Consider the following 24,769-nt stretch of genomic DNA (forward strand, 5'->3'; position numbering starts at 1 on the left):
CCTGGCCAGCTGAAACAGACCATGACTGCCTCCTGAAACACTGACCAGAGGAAACCCAACTGTCATCCCGGCTTGAAATCATCCCTTCCTTTCCCACTTCCAAACTCCCCCCAGCCTCGGTTTCTCCCCAAAGCCCCTGTGTCAGGAAACCACAGTGGGAAACACAGGGCTGAAGCTTTCCTAGAGGATGAGACAAGGCCCTCCTGCAGCCTATTCAACCTTCTGTGGGTCCGATGCACTGCATAGAACACTGGGAATGCCAAGGCCATCTCTGGGAAGTCTGCAGATGCCTGTGTGCTCACAGCAGGGCGGCTGCTGAGGCCACGTGGGAGCCGCCCCCCGACCTTTTTCCTGCTCCTGCTCCTTCCTGCATTCCCCACAGGCCCAGGGTAGGACCCAGCTGGAAGTGGCTGGGGCCCTGGACAGGCCACTGAGGAAGGGGGGTGCAGTGGCAGGGGGCACACATACCCCACATCTGTATTTTATGAGGGGCACCCACCCAAGTGGTAGCTGCAGTGGGAGGTTCGCAAGACCGAGCAACTGGTGGGTGCAGCCAGGCAGGGCAGTGTCATGGCTGGTGAACTCTGAGGAGAGCGCACTGAGTATGGGATGCCAGCAGGCAGGTGTGCCAAACAGGGGCCAGCGACTCTCGGGGGTGCTGCTGTGGCGAGCGGGCTCCTCTGCTACTGACTCCTCCAGCCAGACCATCAGGAAGACCAGCCCATCATGGCAGTGAGGTCAACAAGTTTCCAAGCTGCTGTGTAAGCCGTGGGCATACAGCTGCTCACAGGATCTCACCCCCCAAGGTGCTCACTCTGGAAAGAATGCAAGAGGCTTTGGGACCTGGCTTTATCACTCCCAAGCCTGTGACTTGGGCAAGTCCTTTAGCTTTTCTGGGTCTCAACATTATCATCTGTAGAGTGACAGAATGACACTTTTCTCCCAAGGCCACTATAAGGACTTAAAATGCTCCATGCATCCCTGCTTGTGGAGGCTTGCTTGGAGTCAAAAGCAGCACTGTTCCAGGCAGTGAAAAGAGGATGCGGCCGGGCACGGTGGCTCATGCCTGGGATCCCAGCACTTTGGGAGACTGAGACAGGTGGATCGCTTGAGCTCAGGACTTTGAAACTAGCCAGGGCAACATAATGAGACCCCATCTCTACAAAAAAATACAAAAATTAACCTGGTATGATGGCTTGTGTCTTGTAGTCCCAACTGCTCAGGAAGCTAAAATGGAATTGCTTGAGCCCAGGAAGTCAAGGGTCTGTCCTGAAGAGATGGCTTCCTGCCTCTTTTACCTGTGAGGACAAGCATCCCAGCATGGGCTGGTGGCTGTCTTGGACCACACTGCCCCCAAACCCCAGGCCTCCCTTGCATTCCAGCCTGGGTGACAGAGTGAGACCCTGTCTAGAAAAAACAAAAAACAACAACAAAAAAACACGGATGAGCTCCCAGGGAGCTGACAGCCATGAAGGGCCTTGCCTCCCTCCCCCACTTCCCAGGGTGCAGTGTGGGTGGGGGAGGGAGCTGGGAGTCCTCCAGGCTCTGCCGAGCCCTTCCCCCAGTGTGATGCCCAGCCTGTCCTGAAGTCACACAGGACCAAACACCTGGGCTGCCACTTCCCTTCTGGAAACAGTCCTTGCCTTGGTGGGTCGACAGCTCCAGGCTATTTTCTTCCCCTGAGGATCTGAAAGTTGGAGCTAATTGGTTGGCTCAAAAATAAAAATAAATAAATAAAGAAAATAAAGAAAAAAATGAAAAGAAAAAGAAAAAGGGCGTGCAAGTGCAATTGTGCAGGCTGCAAAGGAGGGGCGCATCCCAGGGCTCCGTCTCCATGGGAACTACTGGCACAGGCTGGCTCCTCTGGGCTCCAAAAAGGGAAACTTGGCAAAGGTTTCAGGCACCTGGCTCCTGGGTGGTTTCCCTGGGGAGCAAGCAAATGCCCAAGAGCTGCCCACCCAAGGGACAGGACAGAGTTCCCACCCCCAGGGATGCTTGGGGCCCCTCGCCCCCGTTCTCCACCCTCACAGCCCAGGAGATCTGGTCAGGTCCTCAACAGCCCTGGATGCATCAGGACCTGGGAGCTGGGAGGGGACCCAGCACAGCTGGAGAGCAAGAGCAGCTCGTGCTTTGGGGAGATGCCCACGCTTAGAGTCAGATGAATGGAGGTAGTTAATGGGAGGTGGTTAATCACAGATGAAAGAGGCAAAAGGACCCCTGAGTGTCACTCTGCTGATGTGGCCCTGGTGGCTGTCACTGTTTCTGGGTTTGGAGCCCAAGACCAGCACCTTGCAGACCAGCACCTCAGGCCAGGACCCCGAGGGAGGATGCTTCAGATGCTGGGAGCAGTGGCTCCATGCTGTCCTGGAAGCCTGTTGGGCTGAGATCATGATAAGGGTGGCACTGCCCTGTGTCTGTGAAGAGTGGCAGGCAGAACTGGGGCGATGCGGGAGTCCTGGCTTGTTCTGGAAAATGCCTCCAGAAATGATCTGTTCCTTTTCCACTTCCCCAGTCCCTCCTGGGCTCTTCTGGGCTCAACTGCTGCTCCTCCCCACTTCTTAGGGGCACAAACTCCTACCCCAAGCTCCCCTCTCCCCAGCCCCAGCTCCCTGTATCCCCCACCCCCAATCTTCCTTGGTGACCAAGAAGGGTGTCGAGGAGCAGAGAAAGAGGCAGATGGCAGGGGAGGCAGAGAGAGAGACATCAGTGACTGGGTAGGTAGGGGAGAGGCCAGGAGAGTCAGACAGAGGCTTGGACAGGCTCTGAGAGGGCAGGATTAGGGGCCATGGAGAGAGAGAGAGGGAGAGAGAGAGAGTGAGAGTGAGAGAGAGAGGGGGCGGGGGGGGGAGGGAGGGAGGGAGGGAGGGAGGAGGCAAAGGGGTGGAGCGGTAGAAGCCGCAGGGGAGGAAGGGGTGGGCAGGAGAAGCCGCTGGTGACAATTACGTCTGGGTCCAAGCAAACATGAGGCAGCTGCCAGTCGGCCTGGGCAGTCTTGTCTGCCTCAGCTGGGAAGTGGGGAGGCTGGCAACAGTTTCCTTCAGCGCCCAAGATGCAGCCGGCTAAGGTAGGTGCTGGGGGACTGGGGTCTTGCTCTGGAGAGGGGCGTGGGGGTGGAGGAATGGGGGCTTCTGGGGGTTGTCCTGGACCAGGAAGCTTTTCTCTTTGACCCTTATCCCCTCTTGTTCCACTTTCCTTTGGGAAAAGTGAGCATTGGGGTGTCCTGGCTGGGAGGCTGAACTCCTGGGGCTCCCTTTGGATGGGAGACGTTTTAAGCATTTGTGGGACAGAAGCTGGACAGAGGAGGAAGCTTGGGGTCAGCCCACGAATTGTCCTGCTCAGTTAGGTCCCTGGGCCAGGTGCCAGCATGGCTGACACTGAACCTGGAGCCCTCAGCCCTCGGGGTTGGGGGAGGGGTGAGCCTGGGAGGGAGCCACTTGTGCTTGTAGGCTGGTCAATGAATGCATCTTCTAATCAATCACTCAAGTAATGAATGAGTGCCCAGTTCCCCTGAAAGGGCTAGGAGCCCCTAACAAGAACACTTCCTACACATTCCCTCTCAGTGGGGCTGTGGGGAGGTCAGAGAGAGAACACAAGGAAAATGCCTGCCACAGAGTTCAAGAAATGGTGGTGGGAAGTGGGGAAGGGTAAATAATTAAAGGAGGAAGAAGGAGGGAAGGAGAAATAAGCTGACCCCCTAGCCTGGAGCTGACTCTCCAAAGGTCTGGCCTGATGCCGTGTGAGCGGCTCACACATTCAGAATAGTTCAGGACCAGGTCTGACTGCTCATAACAGAACACCCCAAACAGCAGTGGAGGGAACAAAGTTGGTGGGGTTTGTCTGTCGTGCAGAAGTCCAGAGGGGCATTGGAGGGCTGGCTCAGGCCACCTACTCAGCAGCATGTCAGGCATGCTTGAGGTTACCTTAAGGTACAACATGGCCGCTGGAGCGCCATTCAGCACACGTGGGCTCATACTGACATATTAGCAGGAAGGAGAAAGAAAGAAGGGCAAAAGGACCCAGGTAAAATCAGGGTCTTTCGTGCAGGAGAGAACGGATATGGGGATGGCACCTCAGCATCTCTGCCCTGAAGAGATGATGGCTTCCTGCTTCTTTCACCTGTGAGGAAAGCATGCCAGCCTGGGCTGGTGGCTGGCTTGGACCACACTGCCCCCAAACCCCAGGCCTCCCTTGCTCTGTCTGCTCCATTTTCCAGGGTGCCAAGAGGATCAGCTGAGGTGATGGCGTGAAGCCCTTTGAGTATGGCAACATTGCACATAAGAAATGCGCCTTCTCTCCTGTCACCTCAAGTCTCCCCGGCAACCACCACGCAGGCAGGGCAGAGCAGAAAAACTTAGCACCTTGTCCCAGGCTCACACACTACGTGCTCGCTGCTCACACACTATGCGCTTGCTGCACACACACAAGCACACACCACACGTGGCACAGACTGAGTGCATCCCAGGCATTGGTATGAGCATGGACTGCATAGCCATGGACACATGCAACTGTGTCCATAGGCAGAGGTGCATCGAGCCACCCTGCATGACCACCCTGCATGGAGATGGGAATTTCCAGAGTCAGGCTGCACATAGATGCACACACAGCCAGCTCTGTCCACCAGCAAAGGACCATCTTCCCTCCCTTGCCTTTCCTCTGCTGCCCTTAACTGCCAAAGTTCACTCTGGGAGCTTGGCCACCCCTGCCCCTGCCAGACTGGCAGAGGGAGTGGCCTGAGTCCTGCAGGTACATCTGGTTCTTCCCTTAGCCATTGTGACCCCACACTGCCCTCCACCCCCCCACACCGGCTCCTGGGCCCCAGTGGGTGTCATTGTCCTTATATCTGCTAGTGGCCTTCCTGTGACTGGCCTAGCCAGGGAGGGGAGTGGATCACCACACCTTCTGGTGCTAGGCCCAGCCCAGGAGAAGCCATCACTAGGTTTCTCAACAAGATCAACGGGAGATTGTGAAAAATCATCTTCCTCTCTAGCGGCAGAAGGGACTGTCATCAAAGCTCAGGCTGGGAGGTATTCTGACTCCTGAGGGTCAAGGTTAGTGGCTGCCCCCCAGTAATGCCTCAGGACTGCCCAGCTCCTCAGCCTTCTCCCCACACTCCCCTCCCCTAGGGGGAGGTGGGGAGGCACTGCCATTCCCTTTGTAGACACTGAGGCTCAGAGAAGGGGAACAGCCTGTCGAAGCTCCAGGACTCCATGAGCTTGATCCCATGAGCTCTTAGGAGAAAGGAGTGGCGGACCCGCAGGCCCTTGCGGCAGGAGTGTCTTCACAGCCCAGTCTATGCACTGGGAGCCCTTCTGCCCAGCCTCCAGTCTTCTTGCAGGGCACTGTCCCAGATGGGCCCTAATTTGCTCCTACATTTCAAAAGACCCCAGGCTGCACTGGGAAGAAAGGGCTCTGCCTCTACTCTCCAGGTAGAGCCCAGGAGAAGGGCAGGGCTGAGGGCCAGGAGCCTTAGGGTGCCAACCCCCATCCAGGCCATTGTCTCCCGCATTATCTCCCTGGACCCTCAGAGAGCCCACAAGGCAGCTGTTAGTATTGTCCCCACTTTACAGATAGGGAAACAGAGGCCTGCCCCAGACTGCAGGCTACAAAGCGTTGTGGCTGACATTCGAACCCTGCTCTGTCTTACTCCAGAGCGCAGGTCCCTAGGGGGGGTTGTGGGAAGACGCAGGAGGAGAAGGGCATGCCTTTAACCAGATGGCAGAGGAGGGGTGCATCCCAGCCACGGGCCTGGCTCCCTGGGCTTGTGGTCTGTTGTGTCCTCTGAGCCCTCTAGTGAGTGCACACCAGCCAGACCCCAACTGGTCACATCTCCTGCATTAGCCACATGACCTTGAGCTAGCTGCTTCCCATTTTTGGACTGCAGATGCAGAGTTAGGAAGGAAAGGACCCCAATATTTTGAATTCAGGTTGCCTTGTCTTATCAAAACCTTCTGCAAGAGACAGAGAGCTGTTTTGCTGACTCAGCAGTGGGGGCTTAAAGCCCACCTGCGCTCCCCGGTGCACCCCCAGGCATCCCAGGGACTTCCAGGAGCAGCCATTGTGGCTTCTGAGGGGAAGAAGGTACTCTCAGTTTCCAAGGTGAAACAGAAGAGGGGAGAGAAGTTAGCATGTCTTCCTGAACTGGTGCCCAGGGTGGGCAAGAGCCTGAGAATGGGGGGAGGGCACAGCATGGGGCACAGTGTGGGGCAAGTCCCCTTGTGGCTCTCTGCCCAGGGCCTCTGGCCCCAGCTGACTAATGTTCCCCTTGAGCAGGTGCATCTGTCATCTGTGATCAGCCCACATCTTGGAAGGCCACAGAACAGCCCTGTGGCAGGGAGAAGAAGCAAGGGGACTCGCAGAGTTGGAGAGGGAGCAGCCGAGCTGAGACAGGAGGGCAGTGTGGGTGGGGGTTGTCCCACACTAGGGTTGGCCCAGCCTCCCCCTCCCATCTGCCACCTTAGCTCTATGCCCAGTGTGCCCTCTCCATCAGTCTGGCCAGGCCTGAGTCAGGATCAGCCAGGAAAAGCAGCTGCTAGTCTTTTCTGACCTGGCCTCCCCACTGCCCAACACCCCCAGCCTTCCCCAACCTTCAGCACATGGACAGCAGGCAGATGGCGGGGCAGGCCAGGGGCAGATCTCAGTCCCCTGCCACTGGTGCCACACGCCCCTGTGCCCAGCTCTCTCAAGGTGGGTACTCTGGGCAGTGCCCAAGAGAACGAAACTCTAGCCCCACCTGTGCCCCGCTGACAAAGGGCAGGCGCCTCCCCTCCCTGGGTCTCAGTCTTCCCATCTGGGTCTGAGAGAGGCTCACAGCATTTGCCAGGCCCTGTAATGAGCAGTGCAGGACTGGGAGGGCACGGGCCTGGCTGACTCAGGCCAAGGCCACCTCCAGCAGTGCCCCCACATGTGCACACTAATGTCCATGGTTATTGCACAGAACCCAGATCCTCACCATGTGGGACTGAAGGACCCTGGGCAGGAGACGGGCATGGCCAGGAGGTGTCGTGGCTGTGCCTTGTTGGCTGTGAGCCCTGGCTTTGAACCAGCAGACCTAGGCTCAGTCCTGTCCCCATCACGCACTGGCTGTGTGTCCTCTGACAGGTTACTTAGCTCCTCTGTGCCATTGTCTCCTCGTTTTCTTGGGGGAAGTCTGAATATCACAGATCTCTCCAGATAAATGTAATCCTATACCAACCAGCTTTGCCTGGTCCCTGGCACAGAGTGAGGCCTCCACACGTGAAGGGAATACCTATGTCATTCCTTCTGGCTGCTGGGAGAGCCTGGGAGGGCCACCAAGAGGCAATGTGGCCATGGGCAACTCAAGCCCACCCCTGGGTTAATATGACACCCTCACTGCAAGGCAGCGTAGGGAGCTTGTCCTTGTCAAGGTGGCAGCCATCAGAGGAGGGCAGAACAGCCCAGTTCTCCCCTCTTCTGCTCTAGTGCCATGAGAGGGATGGGGCTCAGGGCTGTATGTGCATGTGTGTGTGCATATATAGGTGTGTTTGTAGGCATGTGTACATATGTGTGTGTGTGTGTGCATATGTGCATGCATGCATCTTCAGGGACTCATGACAACTTTGTCTCCCCCAACAAGGCGAGCTGCCTGGCCCATGTCTGTCTGTGACCAGGGGTGAGTGGAGAATCCAGACTCCCCAAAGCTTCCCCAGGGGCCTGCACGACACAACGCCCACCACTGCTTCCTGCCATCTGCCTCGAGCAATGGAAATAGAGCCAGTGACAGCAAGCAGTGCTGGGTGGGCCAGTCAGTCTGTGCCGCAGCAGCTATGGACAGGGTGGGGGTTGGGAAGCCCCTCATCTGAGCAGTCTGCCTGTCCCCTGCTGGCCCTGACCTCAGGGAAGCCCTACCAGAAAGGAAGGGGCTAGAATCTTCCCCTTCCAGGCAAGGCCAAGAATTTTCTATCTGGAGGGACAGACACTCTAAACAAACTCTCCAAGCTGCATTTTCAGATCTATCAAGGAGATGTATAAGAACAGAGTAGCCCAGGCCTCTCTGCATCAAACAATCCAGTCCCTGGGCAGGCAGCCGGTGGGAGCCTCCCCACGTGATTCCGGTGTGCAGCAGCTGAGAGCGGTATACTGGGCCTCCCTGCTGGGCATGCTGGGCTGTGGGCTTGGACAGCCAGACCCTCCCTGGGATCAGAAGGGTGAGGAACATTGGCCCTCCCCTGCTGGGGCTTTGTCACCTTGCCTTCCCCTTAACCCTATGAGGTCATATTGTTACTCCCATTTTGCAGATGAGGAAACTGAGGCTTGGAGCTATCAGGTTCTCTGTCAGCGTCACCGATCTGTGAAGCGAGGGTGCAGGATTCATGTAACTGGATGGCCACAGACCCCTCCCATGTCCTCGGCTACTGGAAATCCTATCCACGGCCTGCGATCTCCTACTCTGCCCCTAACTAGCCGTGTCCTCTGAGCCTGAACCCAGTGGTCCTGGTGGCACATATGAAGCCACTCACTGTTCTTTTACATCCGTTAAGTCTGTAGGCATCTGGGAGGAGTCAGCCGTGCATCTTGCCTATGCACATGCTCCTAGAGCGCCACCTCTGGGGAAACGAGCCTGAATGCTTTAATGAAGGTTTTCCAGGACCCTGCCTGGCCTCTGGCCATGCAACCCACCTTCTCACAGGCTACCATGTGCCCCCTGGTCACCTCTGCCACATGAGCTCTGGACGGCTCTATGGGAGTTTCTCTGGAGCACCGTTGCTGAGAACCGTGGAGACTGAACTAGCAGCTCAAGGGTTTCACCTTGGCACACCCCTGACAATCTGACTCCATCTTCTCAGCCAGATGGGCCCCCACAATATGAAGCTGTGCCCTGCTGGGAATGGAGCAGGGAGTGGGATGCTACCCTGTGGGCCACCTGGCCTCTCGGGGACCCACAGGGTGGTGTGGAGACTCTCAGGTAGAGACGGGGCTGTGTTCACCATGAGAGGAAGGTATGGGGACAGCTACATCCCTGCAGTGACAGTTTTCTCAGGCACTGGGGAGTCACCACCCCTCCCTCACTGGCCACATCTAGAGTAGGTCCTAAGTATCTGTCTCCATAATATCCCCAGCACATAGCTGTGACCTCCACCTGGCTCAGCTTTCCCCACCTCTCCTGGGCCTGGGCACCCCTCACCTCCCCCAGGTGGCCCCCTGTCTCATCATCCCTCAACCAGACCTGCATAGTCTACCAGGCCACCCTTCTGAGGCAGCTCTGGCTCCAGCTGAACTTGGGTGGCAGAGAGGAGCTAGGGCAGCTGTGGCCTGCCAGGAGGACACTGTCCCAAGCCAGCCAGCTGGCAGGTCTGAGAACCATCCGGACCAGTGCTGTCCAATGGAGACATGATGAAGCCACAGATGCCACTTAAAATGTTCCAGTAGGCACAGAAAAGAAAGAAAAAAAGTTAAATTATTTTAACCATATGTTTTATTAAACCCAATGTAAATGATTATCATTTCAACCTATAATTGATATAAAGCATTTTTAATGAGCTATTTGATAGTCTAGTAAGTAAATGTTTGGAACCTGTGTGTGTTTAAATGGAGGGCACTTCTCAGTGTGGACCAGCCACAGGTCAGTTTCAGCAGCCTGTGTGGTGAGACGTCGCCGTCACTCAGACTTGGGGTGTTGCCTGGCTGAGTGGAGCAGGCCGCCAGCCTCAGCCACAGAGAGAAACACATTTCTTGCATTTACTGTTTTGCTGCATCTGTTGTGACCTGTGCTATTGTTTCTTATTATTTTTCTTTAAATTAACTCATGTGTTGAATTTTAATGAATCCATTTAAAAGGGAATCTTTAAACCGGCATCATAAGTAGGAAGCCAGGAGCAGAAGTGGAAGGTAACCACCACAGTGCCTTGAACTAAGGCAGCAGCGATAAACTCCCACCTACCGTCTGTGGCCTGTTGAGGCTCTGAGCTGAGGCCATGCCCTCCCTTTGAAAGGGGACGGCAGTGGGGAGTTGGAGGGTGCACTGGCCCTGAGTCTGAGTCATCTCCTGCACCTTGCAGGCACAGCCCCCCAGTGCCAGAGACGTCAGGCCAAAGCCCCCTGGACACAGCTGACTCAGAACTGGCTGGGTTTACCCCTGTGGAATAACAGAAGAACACACACCCCAGGGACCCTGGCAAGCTGCATGAGAAGGGGTGAGCTAGAAACCATTATAGGATTTGGGGTTCTGTTGGATGCTTTGGGTAATTTTGAGGTTCTAAGAAACCTCAGAAAGTTGGTGTGAGCATTAAATAAGATAATCCCTCCAAACACCGAACTCAGCAACAGCACACAGCAGGTGCATCACCTATGCCCTCCCTTTTCCATCCGTCCCCTGGCTCCGCACAGGCCAGGAGGACTTAGAAGGAAGTTAAGACCTGGTCCTGGCCTGCCTGGCTGGGCAGGAGCTGCAAACTGCTGCCCCCAGCTGACTGGCAGAGAATGGCCTGGCCACCAGCAGCCTCTACCCTTGAGGGAAACTTGTGACCTTCAAGAAGGTTGCAGGTCCCCAGGGCCAGCCTAGGGCTGTTTCTGGGACACAGCCCCGAACGCCCACACTGTTAGGAGTGCCACTGGGGACTCTGTGTGACCCCAGGGCCCAGATCTTCTGGCTTCACTGGTCTCTGCCACCTAATTCTGACCATCCCCTGAAGCTGGTGGACAATGACAGTTCTGTTACCCATTAAAATGAGGCCGGCATTGAGCAGGAGTGGGAGGAGAGTCCCAGGTGAATTCTGAAGAACACAGGGGACTTTTGATCATTCGTGAGTGTTTATCAAGGGTCTTGTGCATGCTTGCATTTCTTACATCCTCTTTTTGGATGTGTGAGAGTATTTTTTGATGGAAATCTTTATTGAGCTCATTGTAGATTCACATGCAGTTTTAGGAACTCACACAGAGGGCCTTTGTACCCTTTACCCGGTTTCCCCAATAACAGCATCTTGCAAAACTCCAACACGATAGCACAATTAGAGTGTCTGCAATGATGCAAGCCACCAGTCCTACTCCGATTTCCCAGTTCACACTCACTCATTTCAATGTGCCTTTTGTGCTACAATTTCATCACATGTGTAGGTTCCAGTACCCAACAGCACCGTCAGGATGCAAAACAGCTCCGTCCCCAGGAGGACTCTCCTGCTGCCTGTGAGAGCCACACCCCCTCCCTCACACCTGCCTCACCCCATCCTTAACCTCATCCCTCTAATCTGTTCTCCATTTCTAAAATGGAGAACTTTGTCATTTTACAATGTTATATAAATAGAATCACACAGAATGTGACCTTTTGGGTTGGCTTTTTTCATTCAGCACAGTTCTCTGGAGGTTCACGTAGGTGTGGTGTGCGCCAATAGTTTGTTTTACTTGTTCAGAATTCCATGATATGGACACACCGTGGTTTGTTTAATCATTCACCCATTGAAGGGCATTGGGATGCTTCCAGTTTGGGGCCATTCCAGATAAAGCTGCCATGAACACTTGTGTACAGGTTTCACTTGAACATAACTTTTCACTTCTCTGGGATAAAAGCCCAAGGGCGCAGTGGCCAGGCTCTGTGGCAGCACATGCTTAGTTTTCACAGGAAGCTGCCAAACTATTCCCCAGAGTGGCTAAAGCATTTTCCCTTTCCACTGGCAATGGAGGGGTGATTTCGTTTCTCCACATCCTCTCCAGCATTCAGTTGTCATTGTCTTTGGTCCTCACTGTTTGTACAGGTACGTAGTGCTGTCTCCCGGTGGTCTTCCTCTGTTTCCAGAATGGCTAATGACGGTGGACATCTCTTCTGCCTCCTTTGCCATCCATGCATCCTCTCTGGTGAAATGTCTGTGCATGTCCTTCATACTTTCTAACCCGACGGTTTGCTTTTTTTACTGTTGAGTTTTGAGAGTGTGGATCTCTTGGGTTCTAGGCTGTGTCATGAGGAAAAGCAGGTCACATGAGGATCAGGTTCCACTCTCACAGAGCTGATGCGCCCAAGGGGAGAGACAGAAAATGTACTGGACAACACAAAAATAGGATCAGTTCCCAAGGGCTGGGTGCTGTGAGGAAGTGCTGAGATGAAGGTACACGGGGAGGGCAGCCTGACGAGTCAGGCAAGGGCTCTTCTAGAACCTGAGCCCTGGGTGAGGCCTTGAACACCCAGAAGCATCCAGTGCCAGGGCAACAGGTACCAAGGTGCTGGTGTGGGAGCAGACTTGGCATTTGAGGGGAATGATGGGGCTGCCAGGGCCGGGCAGGGAGGCACTGGGGCTCCCAGAAGGGTGGGAGCATCTAATTCATGTCCCATCTCATCACTGCCCCAACTCCCCTCCCAGCACCAAAGCACCATGGGGTGAGGGGCCATGGGGCCGCCTCTCAGGGAGCCCTCCCTTCCCTGCGGTGAGCCTCCCAAGCCAGCAGGAGGGTGCCTGGGCTGCTATTTAACATTCCCTGACAGTTCAGCCAGACCCTCTCTCAGACAGACAAGTATCAAATATTCATGAGAATGACCCAGGTCACTCTCCCTCCTCCCGCCTCCCCCACAGCCTGATGGGCCCAGGCCGCAAGGCCTTGGAGCAACGGAGCCTCGGAGTCTCAGGCAGTGGGCAGTTGTGTGGCACTGCCCAAGCGCAGTTGCTGGGGGCTCCCTGCCTTCCTCTCCTCCGCCCTCTCTGGCCCTCCCCTCCCCTCCCTTCCCCTCCTCAGAACCCACTGCCTGCCTCACAAAGGAGGGTGGCTGTCTCCAGCCTGCCTCATGGGGCTCACAGGTGGGATTCTGGCCCCTTAGCCAGATGGAGGAGCCTGGTCTGGAGCCCCGGCCACCGCTCCACCCAGACTGTCTCCACAGGGAGAAAAGACACACTGGGCCCCCTAGCCTGGGAGAGCATCACAGCACTCCTCAACTTTTGGAAGGCTACTTTTGGAAGGCAGCTGACATGCCTAGGGGGCTTCAGAACACACCCTGCTCCAGAAACCACCCCAGGGACACGGCCCAAGAAACAGTCTCAGCGAAACCCATGGCCAAGCCCATGTGAACTTTGGAATCAAAAGACCATGTATAGTGTGACCCTGGCATGTCCCAAATCTTCTCAGGGACTTAGTTTTCTCATCCGCCAAGTGGGGATTGTGTTACCCACCACATGGGGTTGTCATGACAAGACGAATTTCAGCTCAGCATAGGCATTCACTCAGGGGGTGCTCAGCCTGCCCTGTGGGCTCATCCAGCCTTCTTGAGAGGACAGAGCACTGTGAGCTAGAACCCAGGACACCCACGGGATCTCCCACATGACCTGGGCCTGGGGCTTCAAGACAGAATCCCTGTGACTAACCCTGGGCCCCAAGCAGCAACCCTGCCAGACAGGCCAGCGTGGTTCTGAGATGGGATGCAGACACGGCTGGGGAGTCCCAGGGAAGAGCTCCCGCCAGCGGCTCCAAGGCTGCCTCAGTTTCTCCAGATGTCCTCCACTCACCCCCATGCAGAGCCCACAGCAAAGAATTTGTGACGTAATGAAGCACCCTCTGCTCCTCTCTCTCCTACTCCCCTCTCTAGCCCTTGCAACTGAGAGCCCAACTAGCACAGGAGCTGCCTTGAGGGACTGTATCTGCAGAAGCCTCTCGACGGCGCGTCCATCTGTTATACTGCTCAGAATAAGATCTTGAATAATGGAGAGGGTGTGTCTCTGATGCAGCCTGACAGGACATGTGTGCGCATATATATGTGTGCATTGTGCACATGTGCATATGAACATGTGTACACATGAGTGTACATAGCATGTGCATGTAGGGAGCTTCCCTCAGCACCCCAGGCACGCGTCCAACCCAGCTCCCCCCTTCTTTCTGCTCCATCAGCATGGTCAGTGCCTCTTCTTGCTACTGCAACTCTGGGCACCACTGAGCCCCCTCATTGCTGGGTAAGCCTTGGAGAAGTGGGGGACATGAAGGGGTTGTTGCCAAGGGTGTGTCAGTGGCAGGGGGACGACTGTGAACTGGGGGACTGGTAATTGGGACTTAGCTAGGGAAGACCCAAAAGCCAGGTTAAGGGAACTGGACATCTCCCTGCCTAGGGGACCACTTCACCAAACACTGACTAGCCAACTGTCCATCCCGGGCGTGGATGGGCCTCAGGATGAGCTAGTGAAGTACCCAGGGATTCCTCCCCCCACTGGAGCCTGCAGTGTGCAGAGACCAGAGAAGGTCCCAGGCCCGTGCCTTGGGAGAGGGGCCGGGCTTTTCAGCAGCAGCAGAGACTCCTCGCTGGGCTCTGTGTGGGCAGGCGTGGCCAGGGCTGGTGTCCGGCACTGCTCTCCAATCTCGTCTGCTTCCCAGAACTGGCTGTCTGTGCTTCCCTGCAGGCTGTGACTGACCTGGGCTCCCTGTTGCCAATTTTTCTAGTTCAAATCAGCCTGGGTCAGTCTCTAGCCCTTGCACTTGACAGCCCAACTAGCACACGGGCTACCTTGAGGGGCTGCATCTGCAGAAGCCGCTCGATGGCACTTCCATCTGTTATTTACTTTGAACAACTAAATACTTTTCAGGACTGTGCAAAGGTAGCACACACGAGACCCCATGGCCTGGGAAGGGCATTGCCAACCCACCCCCCTGAGTGGCCCTCTTCACTGGCAACAAACCCAACTGCTCAGAGTCCATATGCATGCAGGGGTGCTGCCTCTGTCACAGCTGGAGCTCAGGCAGTGTGTCACGGACAGAATGGCCATGAGGGCCATTAGTGGGCTATGATCCAATTAACCAGGTCACATGTGTCCCCCTGCCACCCAGAACAGGAGGGCACAGCACAAAGCAGAAAACTAGACCCAGTAGGGGCGCAGCAGGGATGCCGTGGCTGGCTGCAGCCTTCCATGCACCTGCTGCCTCGCGGACCAGTGGCCAACCTGCCGCCAGCATGGGAACTGAGCATCGTGGGCAGTTTGGATGCCAGGATTGGGGGCCCCAAAATCTTGCTGCCCTGGGGCCTCCACCGTGATCCCAGACTGTTCTTTTCCTATCCACATTGACTCAGGTTCATGGCCTCTTTTTTTTTTTTTAGACAGAATTTTGCTCTGTTACCCAGCCTGGAGTGCAATGGCACCATCTCGGCTCACTGTAGCCTCTGTCTCCCAGACTGAAGCAATTCTCCTGCTTCAGCCTCTTGAGTAGCTGGGATTACAGGCCACCACGCCCAGCTAATTTTTGCATTTTTAGTAGAGATAGGGTTTCACCATGTTGGCCAGGTTGGTCTCGAACTCCTGACCTCAGGTAATCTGCCCACCTCGGCCTCCCAAAGTGCTGGGATTATAGGAATGAGCCACCACGCCCTGCTGACCCACTGCTTCTTAATGACCACCCACGGCTCGCCTCTCCCAAGTCTCCTCCACCCATCACTGGAGCTGTTTCTTCAGATCACTGCCTGTCTCAGTGGGGGGTTCCATCAGGGCAACCCTTCTGGGGTGACCACCCAGCCTTTCATTCATTCTCAGCTTGCCTCAACATGAAAACTCAGGCAGAGCAGGAGTCCTGCTGGGGGAGTGAGGGAGCCCAGCTGGTTGTGTGACCCTGTACGGATCCTCTCCCCTCTCTGGGCTTCAGGCAGGTGAGAAATTGGGACAGTGATTTCTAAGGGGCTATCCAGCTCTGACAACCTGGCCTGTGCCAAGGTGGGGAATCTAGTGAGCAAGTCTGGGCTCACTCCTGGCATCCCCTCTCTACACTCCTATCCTCCCATCTTCCAGGGGTCCCATCTTACACCACAGCCAGGGTGCAGAGTGAAAGAAACTGCCCCCTCCCTGGGTCTGGCAGGAATGGCCAGGGTGAGGGGCACTGGGCATCCAGCCCTGGAAGGTAAGCCCCGGGCAGTGTTAGGACTGGCCTCACCTAGGATATCAGGGCAGCTCAGGATCATCCAGCAGTGCAGGAGCTCAGGGCTGCTCTGCCTGTTCCTACTGCAGGAGGTGACAAAGGCATCGGATGGCAGCCTCCTGGGGGACCCCGGGCACACACCTCTTAGCAAGAAGGAGGGTGTCAAGTGGCAGAGGCCGAGGCTCAGCCGCCAGGCCTTGATGAGATGCTGCCTGGTCAAGTGGATCCTGTCCAGCACAGCCCCACAGGGCTCAGGTAGGGGCCGGGGCGGGCTTCGGTCAAGGGTGGGGGTGGGGAGGTCTGTTCTGAGCACTGTCTTTTCTGAGGGCTCCAAGGCCAGCCTTCGACCCCAGCCTGGGCCACACCACCCCTCTCTCTGTTGGAGCTGTGTTTTCATTCATTCACACCCTTCCCCATTCATTAAGTGCTTGCTTTATGCAGGCCACTGAGCTCCCAGTGGGACCCACAGAACATAGAGAAAGAGAGCCGGGACCATACTGGGGTTTTCCAGTTGGCTAGGAAGATGGAACCAGGCTGCAGAGTCCAACAGACCAGGCCAGGCTCCACCCTGCCCACTGCTCACTTCCTGAGTAAGCCGGAGCACCTCATTCATCCTTTCCAAGTCTTCCATGAGACGGCAGGCTGGCACCTGTCCACAGGGCACATTTGAAGATGTGCAATAATGTGTGCAGTGCCTGGTGATCAGGAGACTCTGCCCTTACCCTAAGGATTGGTGCTGTCTGTTTGTCTTGGGTTACATTCTGGGGTGTTAGTGAGAGAACTGGCAGAAATCACTGCCCTGGGCTTGCTGTGGGTGATATTTGGTGTATGACTGAGCTGAACAAACAATGGCAGCCTTATGCGGCCCCCATGATCTCACACACACATGCAGACACCTCACACTTACACCTTTGCACACATGCCAGTGCATCTATCACACACGAGTTTGCACACTCACTATGCACACACAGGTAGGCATACCATACACATTTGCATGCTCTCACATACACATACCATGCACACTCATGGGATCACGTGTGAGTATGGCATGTTTGTGAGTTTACCTCTGACTTTAAGGAAAAGGTGCAGACTTGCCCTTGACAAGATAGCAAACAAGCTGCATCTCTAGCTGTGTGATTTCCAGGGAGCCTCGTCCCCTGGCCAGGAGAATGGGCACAATCAGGGTCCCAGCCTCCCAAGCTTGATGGGGGTCATGCGTGGAAGGGATCACCTGAGGGGTCTGGGCAAACAGCAGGCACAGTGGCTGGCAGCCACGGCCAGAGGTCCATGCATGTGCACAAAGGGAATGACTGCTATGCACCAGCTCCCCGTTCTTTACCCACAAACGCCACTCCAGGGTGCTCCCAGCAGGATTCCAGTCACCTCCCTTTTGGCTCCACCACCTCTGCTTCCCCACAGAGCCCCTACCCATCTGTGATGCTGTCACCTTGGCTGACACTTGTCCCCAACCTCTTCCCATGGAAGCACTGGTACTTATGAATGCCTGGGTGAGATTTACGTGCACCTTCAACTTCTCGGGGGTGGAGTGGTAGGTTTTGCAAGTGGCAGAAACATGATGAGGTCACTAAAAGTACATGCACATAGCGTGACCGGGAAGGGCCACCTTCAGTGCACTGTTTGTTCTGCATCAGGATGAAAATGCGCCTGTTTTCTCTTAGGGTAGGAGTGAGAGCACAGTGGTCATTGCATGGGTTGGGGGCTCAGGTCCACTCTGCAGTGCAGCTGATTTCCTCCACCTCAGCCTTCCAGGGTTTTCTTGGTGACAACGAGTAATTAAGGGGGTGCTGCAGAGGAACCCTCTGTTCCTCAGGTCTTGCAGATGCTCAGCCTCATTCTTCCATCTCTCTCTGGTAGGCAGAGGTGGCTCAGGACAGGCTGGGGCTGATGTGCACCCTTCACTGAGGCTTTCTGCACACCCGTGACAGCAGCAGCTGTGCTGAATGGGGTGGTCCGGGAGAAAGGCGAGCCAGGGGCCAGCATGGCGTGTTCAAGCCAGGGCGAGGGGACCATCCCTGCACGGCCCACCCCTGTGTGCCCTACCCCAGCTCAGGGCAGCTTCCTAGAGGGCAGGGCCTTTCTATTCCCAGCTATCAAGACAGATTTGCTGAACAACTTGTCGAAGGCACACAGGAGAGGAAGGGCCATGGCAGGGCCAGGCACCAGCGATGGGTTTGTTCCCCAGGGTGGGCATGTTTGCCGGACCTTGTGCAGGCACTGGGAGCAGATGGGAACCTATTTGGTTGCGAGAGGGAGGCAGTGTAGAGTTCATCACTCAGTTTTACCGAAGCATCCATGGCGGAAGCTCAGAGGGGTCAAATGACTCAGCAGATGGCACTAGGGTTTGGGGTGGGAGAGGGCTGGGGTCCAGAGCTCCACAGTGCCCACCCTGACGAGCATCTTTGGTGGGAGCTGAGGGAGGAGGAAACCCAGGAACCTCAGGGACAGAGGAACCGGGACTTCGATGTGCTCTTTGTCTCTCTTGGGCATAGCTCCTGGATGGCCTCTCTTCAGTCCTAACACGTCTTGTGTGTCTCGCAAGGAGGCCAGGCTGGTGTGATCACACTGAGGGCTTTGTGCATGTGTGAAATGCTATGCCATGTGCAGATGAGGCACCCCGGCTCTTTGGGAGCCTTCACAGGCTCTGGGTGCAAAGAACAATGGGGCCCATTCAGTGCACCCCAGCTGTGTGCTCTTCAATGCCCAGCACAGTGTCCTGAGTCCTGGGGTCCTGTGGGAGCGGGTGGCCCAGACACTGTGCCCTTGTACTGGGGTTTTTCCATTCAGCAGAATCGGGGCCAGAGACACATGTTGGGAACAGCTGGGAGTGAAAGCCAAGGCCCAGCTCTGGAGTCCCCAAGGCTTGGGCGACGTAGAATGTGAGCCAGGAGTGGGCAGGACCCAGGGGCCTGGAGATACTGTGCAATGGCTGGAGCATCTGTGACTGGGCCCTGGGTGGCCCCAGAATGGAGTCAGGAGGTGGGCAGCAGCAGGACCTCTAAGAGGGGAGCCAGGAGACTCAGAGCACAGGCAGCCTGGCTCCACCCTACCCAGGAGAAGTGCCCCATCCTCAGCTCCTTGGACCCTCCTCCGTGACCCAGAAGCAGGGACTCTGGCCTGCCACCCACCCCACCCATGTCTCCCCTGCATCTAAAGTCCCTCCCTGCAGGACACCTCTCCAGCGCCATGGCCAGTGCCACAACTGGACAGACCTGTTTCTCAAGTCTGGTGCCCACAAGGGCTGTGGGACTTGGGTTTCTTCAACTGGAATAATAATGTCCCCCACAGATAACCTGGGGGCCCAGCTGCAGACAAATGAACCCAGGTGAGCTGGTTTAAGCGGAGCATCTGCTCCAGGCCTTGGGAAGTTCACGGAAACTCTGGAGGACCAGAAATGGAGGCCTGGATGGGACAAAGAATGGGACAAAATCTCCCCGCTGCCTCGGGAGATGCCTGGTATCCTGAACCACTCTAGCAGGAACGCTTCTGTGTGACACGGTGCAGCCATTCCTCACACATGCACACACACACAGAGAACACACATACACACACACATGCACACACACAGGAGCACACACACCCACCCCCCCACACATGCAGCCACACACTCACCCACACACTCCCCCATGCACACACACGAACACACAAGCACACACACTTACCATGCACACACACGCATGCACATGCCCCTCCCCAAAGGGAAGACCCACATCCTCCTCAGCCGCTGTTTATTCTCCTGGGGTTCCATGGCAACTCCACATAAAATCATAAAGTTGCCACCACCAGTGCTCCTGGTAAAAAGGGGTAGCGGAACGCTATGGGAACAAAAGGTGAATTAACTCGTCTCTAGTACATAAAGATAGAAAAACGTGTGGTCACAGAATTTTTGTATATTTGAAGATACAAGATACAATTGACATCGTGAGGCATCAAGATACATGGCATCAAAGTGAGACATCAGATTACTGCAAACTTACAAACATTTCCGAAAATTAACCCCTTTCCATGGTGGTTGTAGTACAACATCTGTGGCCATCTTTAATCCACCACAAGGGCCTTGGCTGAGTCCTTGGTGGAACGATCCAAACCCCCATTCCTGAGGGATCTGAGTCCTTGGTGGTCCTGCCTCAGTGGGGTTGCTAGATGCCCCCATGGACTTTCATTTGTAATTGGCGGCAGCATTGCTAGGCTCCCTGGAGAATTCACTGGATCTGAGGTAGAGTCCTCACTGTTCCCCTTGATAATAGGGACATTCGACGGCCCTTGATGCCAGCTGGTCTGAGTGGTGTGAGGGGCCCAGCATGGCCAGGTGGCTGTCCCAGCTTCCAGTTCAGCAGACCTCCTGCCGCCTCCCTCTGGGGACCCTAAAGCCTCTAATCCAGAGCCTGGAATATTGGAAAGAAGCAGCAGAGGTGTGGTGAGTGGGTGCTGGATGAGGGAGGAGCCTCCACGTGCCTCCCGGCTCCAGGCTTTTTCTTCTGGCCATGGGAGAGGCAGGCACATCCAGCAGCATCACCGGCGCCTGACAGGGCAGCCCTGGAACCCTCAGCTGGCACCGGAACCCATCTTCAGCAGGTCTCACCACTGTCCTATGAGGTCAGCTGCCTCTGGGGGTGGGCACAGGATGGGGACAGGAACCTATGACCCCTGGCCTTTGGCCACACTGCTCCGAGGTGAAATGAGACTGTTACTCAGGAACTATGGTGTGGGGGCACCATGATGGGGGGTGCTGGCAGCACCAGGGCAGGCCAGAGGGAAGGTCACACACAGAGTGATGGTCACTCCATGAGGACAACGGGAGCCCTGGAGTGACAGCAGGGACGCAGAGTGGCTGACCTGCCACCTGGTGACTGGCTGGACGTCGAACCGCAGCTACAGCCTGATCAGCCCAGGGAGAAGTTCTTTTATTGAACCCATGGTGTTTTGTTCACCAGCAAATTGCCAGAGGGGCAGGAACAGAGGCTGTGAGGGGACCACTGGCCCACCTGATCAGCCAGCACCTCCTTGGCCTCAGCGCCCCTTGGAGGGCACTCGCGAAGCACTTGCTGTCCCACACTCTGGGTGGTTCCTCCCCAGGCCCCCAGACCTTACTCCCCTCATACTGCCCCACTACCTCCCTGACCCTGAACAAATGGTTAACAACCACCCATGAATCAATATAAGCCTGTGCCTCGGGCCTCTCTTCTTCAAACAATGTGGGCAGTACCAGGAAGATGTCCCTTCTCCACGTCCTTCCCCTGGGTGGGCTTCAATGTCACCTAGAGTTGGTGCCAATGTTTCTTGCAATTCTGTCTATAAGTCCCCTCTGAACGTTTTTCCTTCTCAAACGGCCTTGGAGACCATGGGGTGCGGGTGGGCTGCAGGGAAGGCAGCAGTGCAGCAGGTACTGTGGGAGTTGCAGGCTTGCAGGTAGAGCCTCCCTCTGCCCTCCAGACCCGCCCTGCCTCGGGTCCTATCCACAGCACTTGGACGTCACAAAGAAGTGCTCCGTGCACATGCACATGCCAGCAGGGCTGGGTGAAGTGGATACCTGTTCCTGGTGGGCAGTTCGGGGCTCATGGCCACCTGGCATCCTACCATGGGCACTCCCCACCGTGGGTGCTCCCCCGGCAGCCCAGCAGTGGGCAGTTAGCTGAATGCCAACAGGAGAGATTTTTGGCATTGCTCAAAACCCAAGAGACCACAGATTTCCCCTCTGAGGGCCTGCCATGGCCCCACAAAGCATCCCAACTTGCCTTAGACTCATCGTGTGTCATTGAATGTGCTGGGTCATTAGGTCCGAGGAGCAGTGCTGCTTGTACTCGGCCTCCACCTGCAGCACAGCCTGTGAGTGGCACACTTAACTGCGGTGCACAGAAGGGCTGCCGGGCACTGCACCTTCCTTTACTGGCAGGGGTTTGAGGCGCAGCAGCTCCTCTTTCCCTCTGCAGGGGATCGGGTGGCTTGTCTGCACTTGCCTGTAACAGAAACCCCAAGTAACAGTGGCTTGATCAAGACAGGTGCATCAGCTCCTATATGGGATATGTGGGGTGAGGCAGTGGCTGGAACTCGTTTGGCAGCTGAGGGATGTCAGCATCAACGTCTTTGGTTCTTTTGCCATTCCCTTCGCTGTGGCGAGGTGGTTGCTTTGCAGCCCACACAGTCTCATTTTAGGCAAGAGGAAGGAGAGCCCAGATGGAAGGGAAGAGTGGTGGCCCCCATGTCAGGAAGGCAACACTCACAGAAGTCTCCGGAAGAAGGATGCTTCCATTCCACTGTCAAGAACTAAGCTGCCCTAACTGCGAAGAAGGCAGGAGAACGGTGGAGTTTTCAGCTGGGTGCATTTTCATCCCCAGCAGCATCTGAACTCTGCTGGTGAAACGCAGGAAGAATGAATACAGAACTGGCATTCTCAGCCACACGTAGCTTGCAGGGTAGTTTTGATGACTGAATGTACTCACTGGCACCCAGAAAGACCTTAGCAAGCTTCCTGGATGTTATTGCTTTTATTTATTGCTAGGTGCTAAAAAATGTGGGGGGCAGGGGGTTGGTCAGCTTCAGTCACGTATTTAGCTCTCCTTTATCCTCCTGAGCAGAGGAAACCCTTCCTACCTCCCCTTCTGCACTTTAGAGAGGCACAGCAGGACTGAAGGATGCCAGTGGGTAGAGGTCAGAGGTCAAGAGACAGCCAAAGGCCAGGGCCCTACCAATGCCCCCGTTCTGCCCAGGGACCCTGGCCCCAAGCCTCCTAGTCAGGGACTGTGTGGGAGCATGTTGCTCCCTTTCTGGCTGCAGAGAAGCCCTGGGGCCTGGGTGAGGCCCCTCTGCAGTGAGATCACACCCTCAGCTGATAATCACACCAGTGCCACCTCCTCAGTTGGTGCTGGGAGCTCAGGAGTGATGCTTACCCTGTCCCCATTCCTCCCAGCCCAGGGAGCCACTGGAGCCCTTCTGCCTCCAGGAACAGTGAGCTCTGGGGGTGTGGAGGTAGAGGCCAGGCACCAGGTGAAGGGGCTGGCCTGCAGCAGGGGCAGGGTTGGGGCTACTTGAGGAGGCAGACCAAGACACCAGGGCTGAGGCACTCTGGGTGCCCTGGGGCTCTAGGCTGAGGGCTGAGGGGCAGGCACTTCCCAGAAAGGCTGGGAGAGCCAGAGGCAGGGACAGACAGCACAAGAGAGAAGGACAGGCCCAGAGAGGCCAAGACCCTGGGGACAAGCCAAGACCAAGAGGATAGACGCCGCATTTGAGAGACACAGACAGAGGGACCAGGAGAGGGGAGTCCTAGAAAAGGAAAGGCACTGAGTGTCAGGCTGAGGAGGAGCTGGCAGAGGAGGTGGGGAAGCAGGTTGTGGGGGTGCTGCCCACACAGTGGCAGGTAGGGCAGAGCCCAGGGCAGGAGCTGGGCAGACCAAGCCGGGCCCAAGGATGGCAGGGCGCAGCCCTGGCCCGAGGCTGCAGGAGTGCCAGCACGGCTGTGGGAAGCACCTGGGCGGCATCATCAGCATCTTCTTCCGCTTCATCTCTGGGAACCTGGCTCGAGGTGAGGGCTGCTTTGGTGGGTCTGGGATGGGGCTGCAGAAGAGGCAGCTTTGAGCCAAGGACTGAGCCCCTCATGTAGGGCAGGGCTTGTGGGGAGTGGGCAGTGGCCCTGGGAGCAGGACCAGAAAGGACCACAGTCTTGCAGCTCACCCATCCCCACTGTGACATGGGGACAGTGAATGCCAAGCCTGGGCTCCCCGGCTCGTGGGTCCGGCGAGGGAGAGCAAATGGGGAGGGGCTGGCTTCTTGGTGGGGTGCACAGGCTCAGGCCCAGCCTGGGGGTTGCAGGGGGCGGGGCAGCTCTCAAGCCAGCCCTCCTACACCAGCCCATGAACGCCAGCTGCACTGCCCAAGCCCTCCCTTCCTGCCTCCCCTCTCTCACTGGAGACCCTCTCCTCTTCCTTCAAAGGCAGAAGGGCGTCTGTGATGAGGATTAACAAAAATGGGCAAGTGTGTATTGAGACCTCAATAGAGAAAGTGCTCAGTTAATGTCGGCCGCCTCCCAAAACCTGCGAAACCAAAGCAACCTGGAGGCCTTGGCAGGGATGTAGGGGGCTTCCTGAGTGTGTGCTCATGGGCCCAGGCCTGTGGGGAGCCCAGGAGGTGGGTGATCCACAGCCAGCCAGTGCCCCTCCCCACTGGCTCCAACTCCTCTTCCTGCGCCCAGGGTTGAGCAGGACCAAGACCAAAGCTCGGCTGTGAGGACCACGAGGCAGGGCCAGGGGCGGCATCCTGCGTGTAGGGACCTGGCATTTGTTGTGAAGGACCCTGGGGAAGGGCTGCTATCAGGAGCTTCAGACTCTGAAAGGAGTGACCATCAGCAGCTTGGAGCGCTGAGCAAGGGCTGGGGAGCTGTGGAGGAAAGTAGGTGAAAGAAGTCAAGTGATTTCCGAAAAGAGATAAAATGAAGCCCCAAAAACAAAGATGAGCTGGTGTAGACACGTGACGTGTAAATCCCAGGACCGGGTGCTGCCAGCTGCCTCTGCTGCCAAGAGATGCTCCCGCCATGCCGAGAGGTCACCATAGCCGTTGGCAGGGCTGGGCTGCTACAGCCTTTCCAGGAGTGGGGGTCTCAGCCCCCCATCTTATCCCTGCCCTGTCCTGAGCGCCTAGCACAGAGCCTGACACAAGAAATACCTGTAGAATTAATGCATAACACTTCAAGAAGTGTGCAAAGGTAAGATTGAGCATAGACTCACTCATCCCCAAACCAGCAGAATAACAGGGGCTTGGAGCACCTTAGAGCAGCGCGGAGTCTGCAGGAGGAAGGCGGACCCCACTGTGGGAGGCTGTGGGAGGCTGTGTGGAGGGGGCGCCGGACCCCGCTGCGGGAGGCTGTGGGAGGCTGTGTGGAGGGGGCGCCGGACCCCGCTGCGGGAGGCTGTGTGGAGGGGGCGCCGGACCCCGCTGC

At 56.3% G+C, this 24,769-nt stretch overlaps 1 protein-coding gene across 2 annotated transcripts in view; it reads left to right on the forward strand.

Moving 5' to 3' along the window:
- Positions 1-2,883: 2,883 nt before the first annotated feature.
- Positions 2,884-24,769, forward strand: part of KCNIP3 (potassium voltage-gated channel interacting protein 3) — a 96,518-nt gene continuing 74,632 nt past the window's right edge. Inside the window, exons 1-2 of one of the 2 annotated variants that reach the window (XM_032269493.1) lie at positions 2,884-3,064; positions 15,912-16,077. In XM_032269493.1, the coding sequence (XP_032125384.1) occupies positions 3,050-3,064; positions 15,912-16,077 (181 nt within the window). In that variant the 5' untranslated portion in view covers positions 2,884-3,049. The remainder of the gene's footprint in view (positions 3,065-15,911; positions 16,078-24,769) is intronic. The other variant, XM_032269491.1, reaches the window with a different exon arrangement.

The sequence above is a fragment of the Sapajus apella genome, unplaced genomic scaffold (genome assembly GCF_009761245.1).
Source record: "Sapajus apella isolate SASKATOON/1434 unplaced genomic scaffold, GSC_monkey_1.0 scaffold193, whole genome shotgun sequence".
Classification (NCBI taxonomy): domain Eukaryota; kingdom Metazoa; phylum Chordata; class Mammalia; order Primates; family Cebidae; genus Sapajus; species Sapajus apella.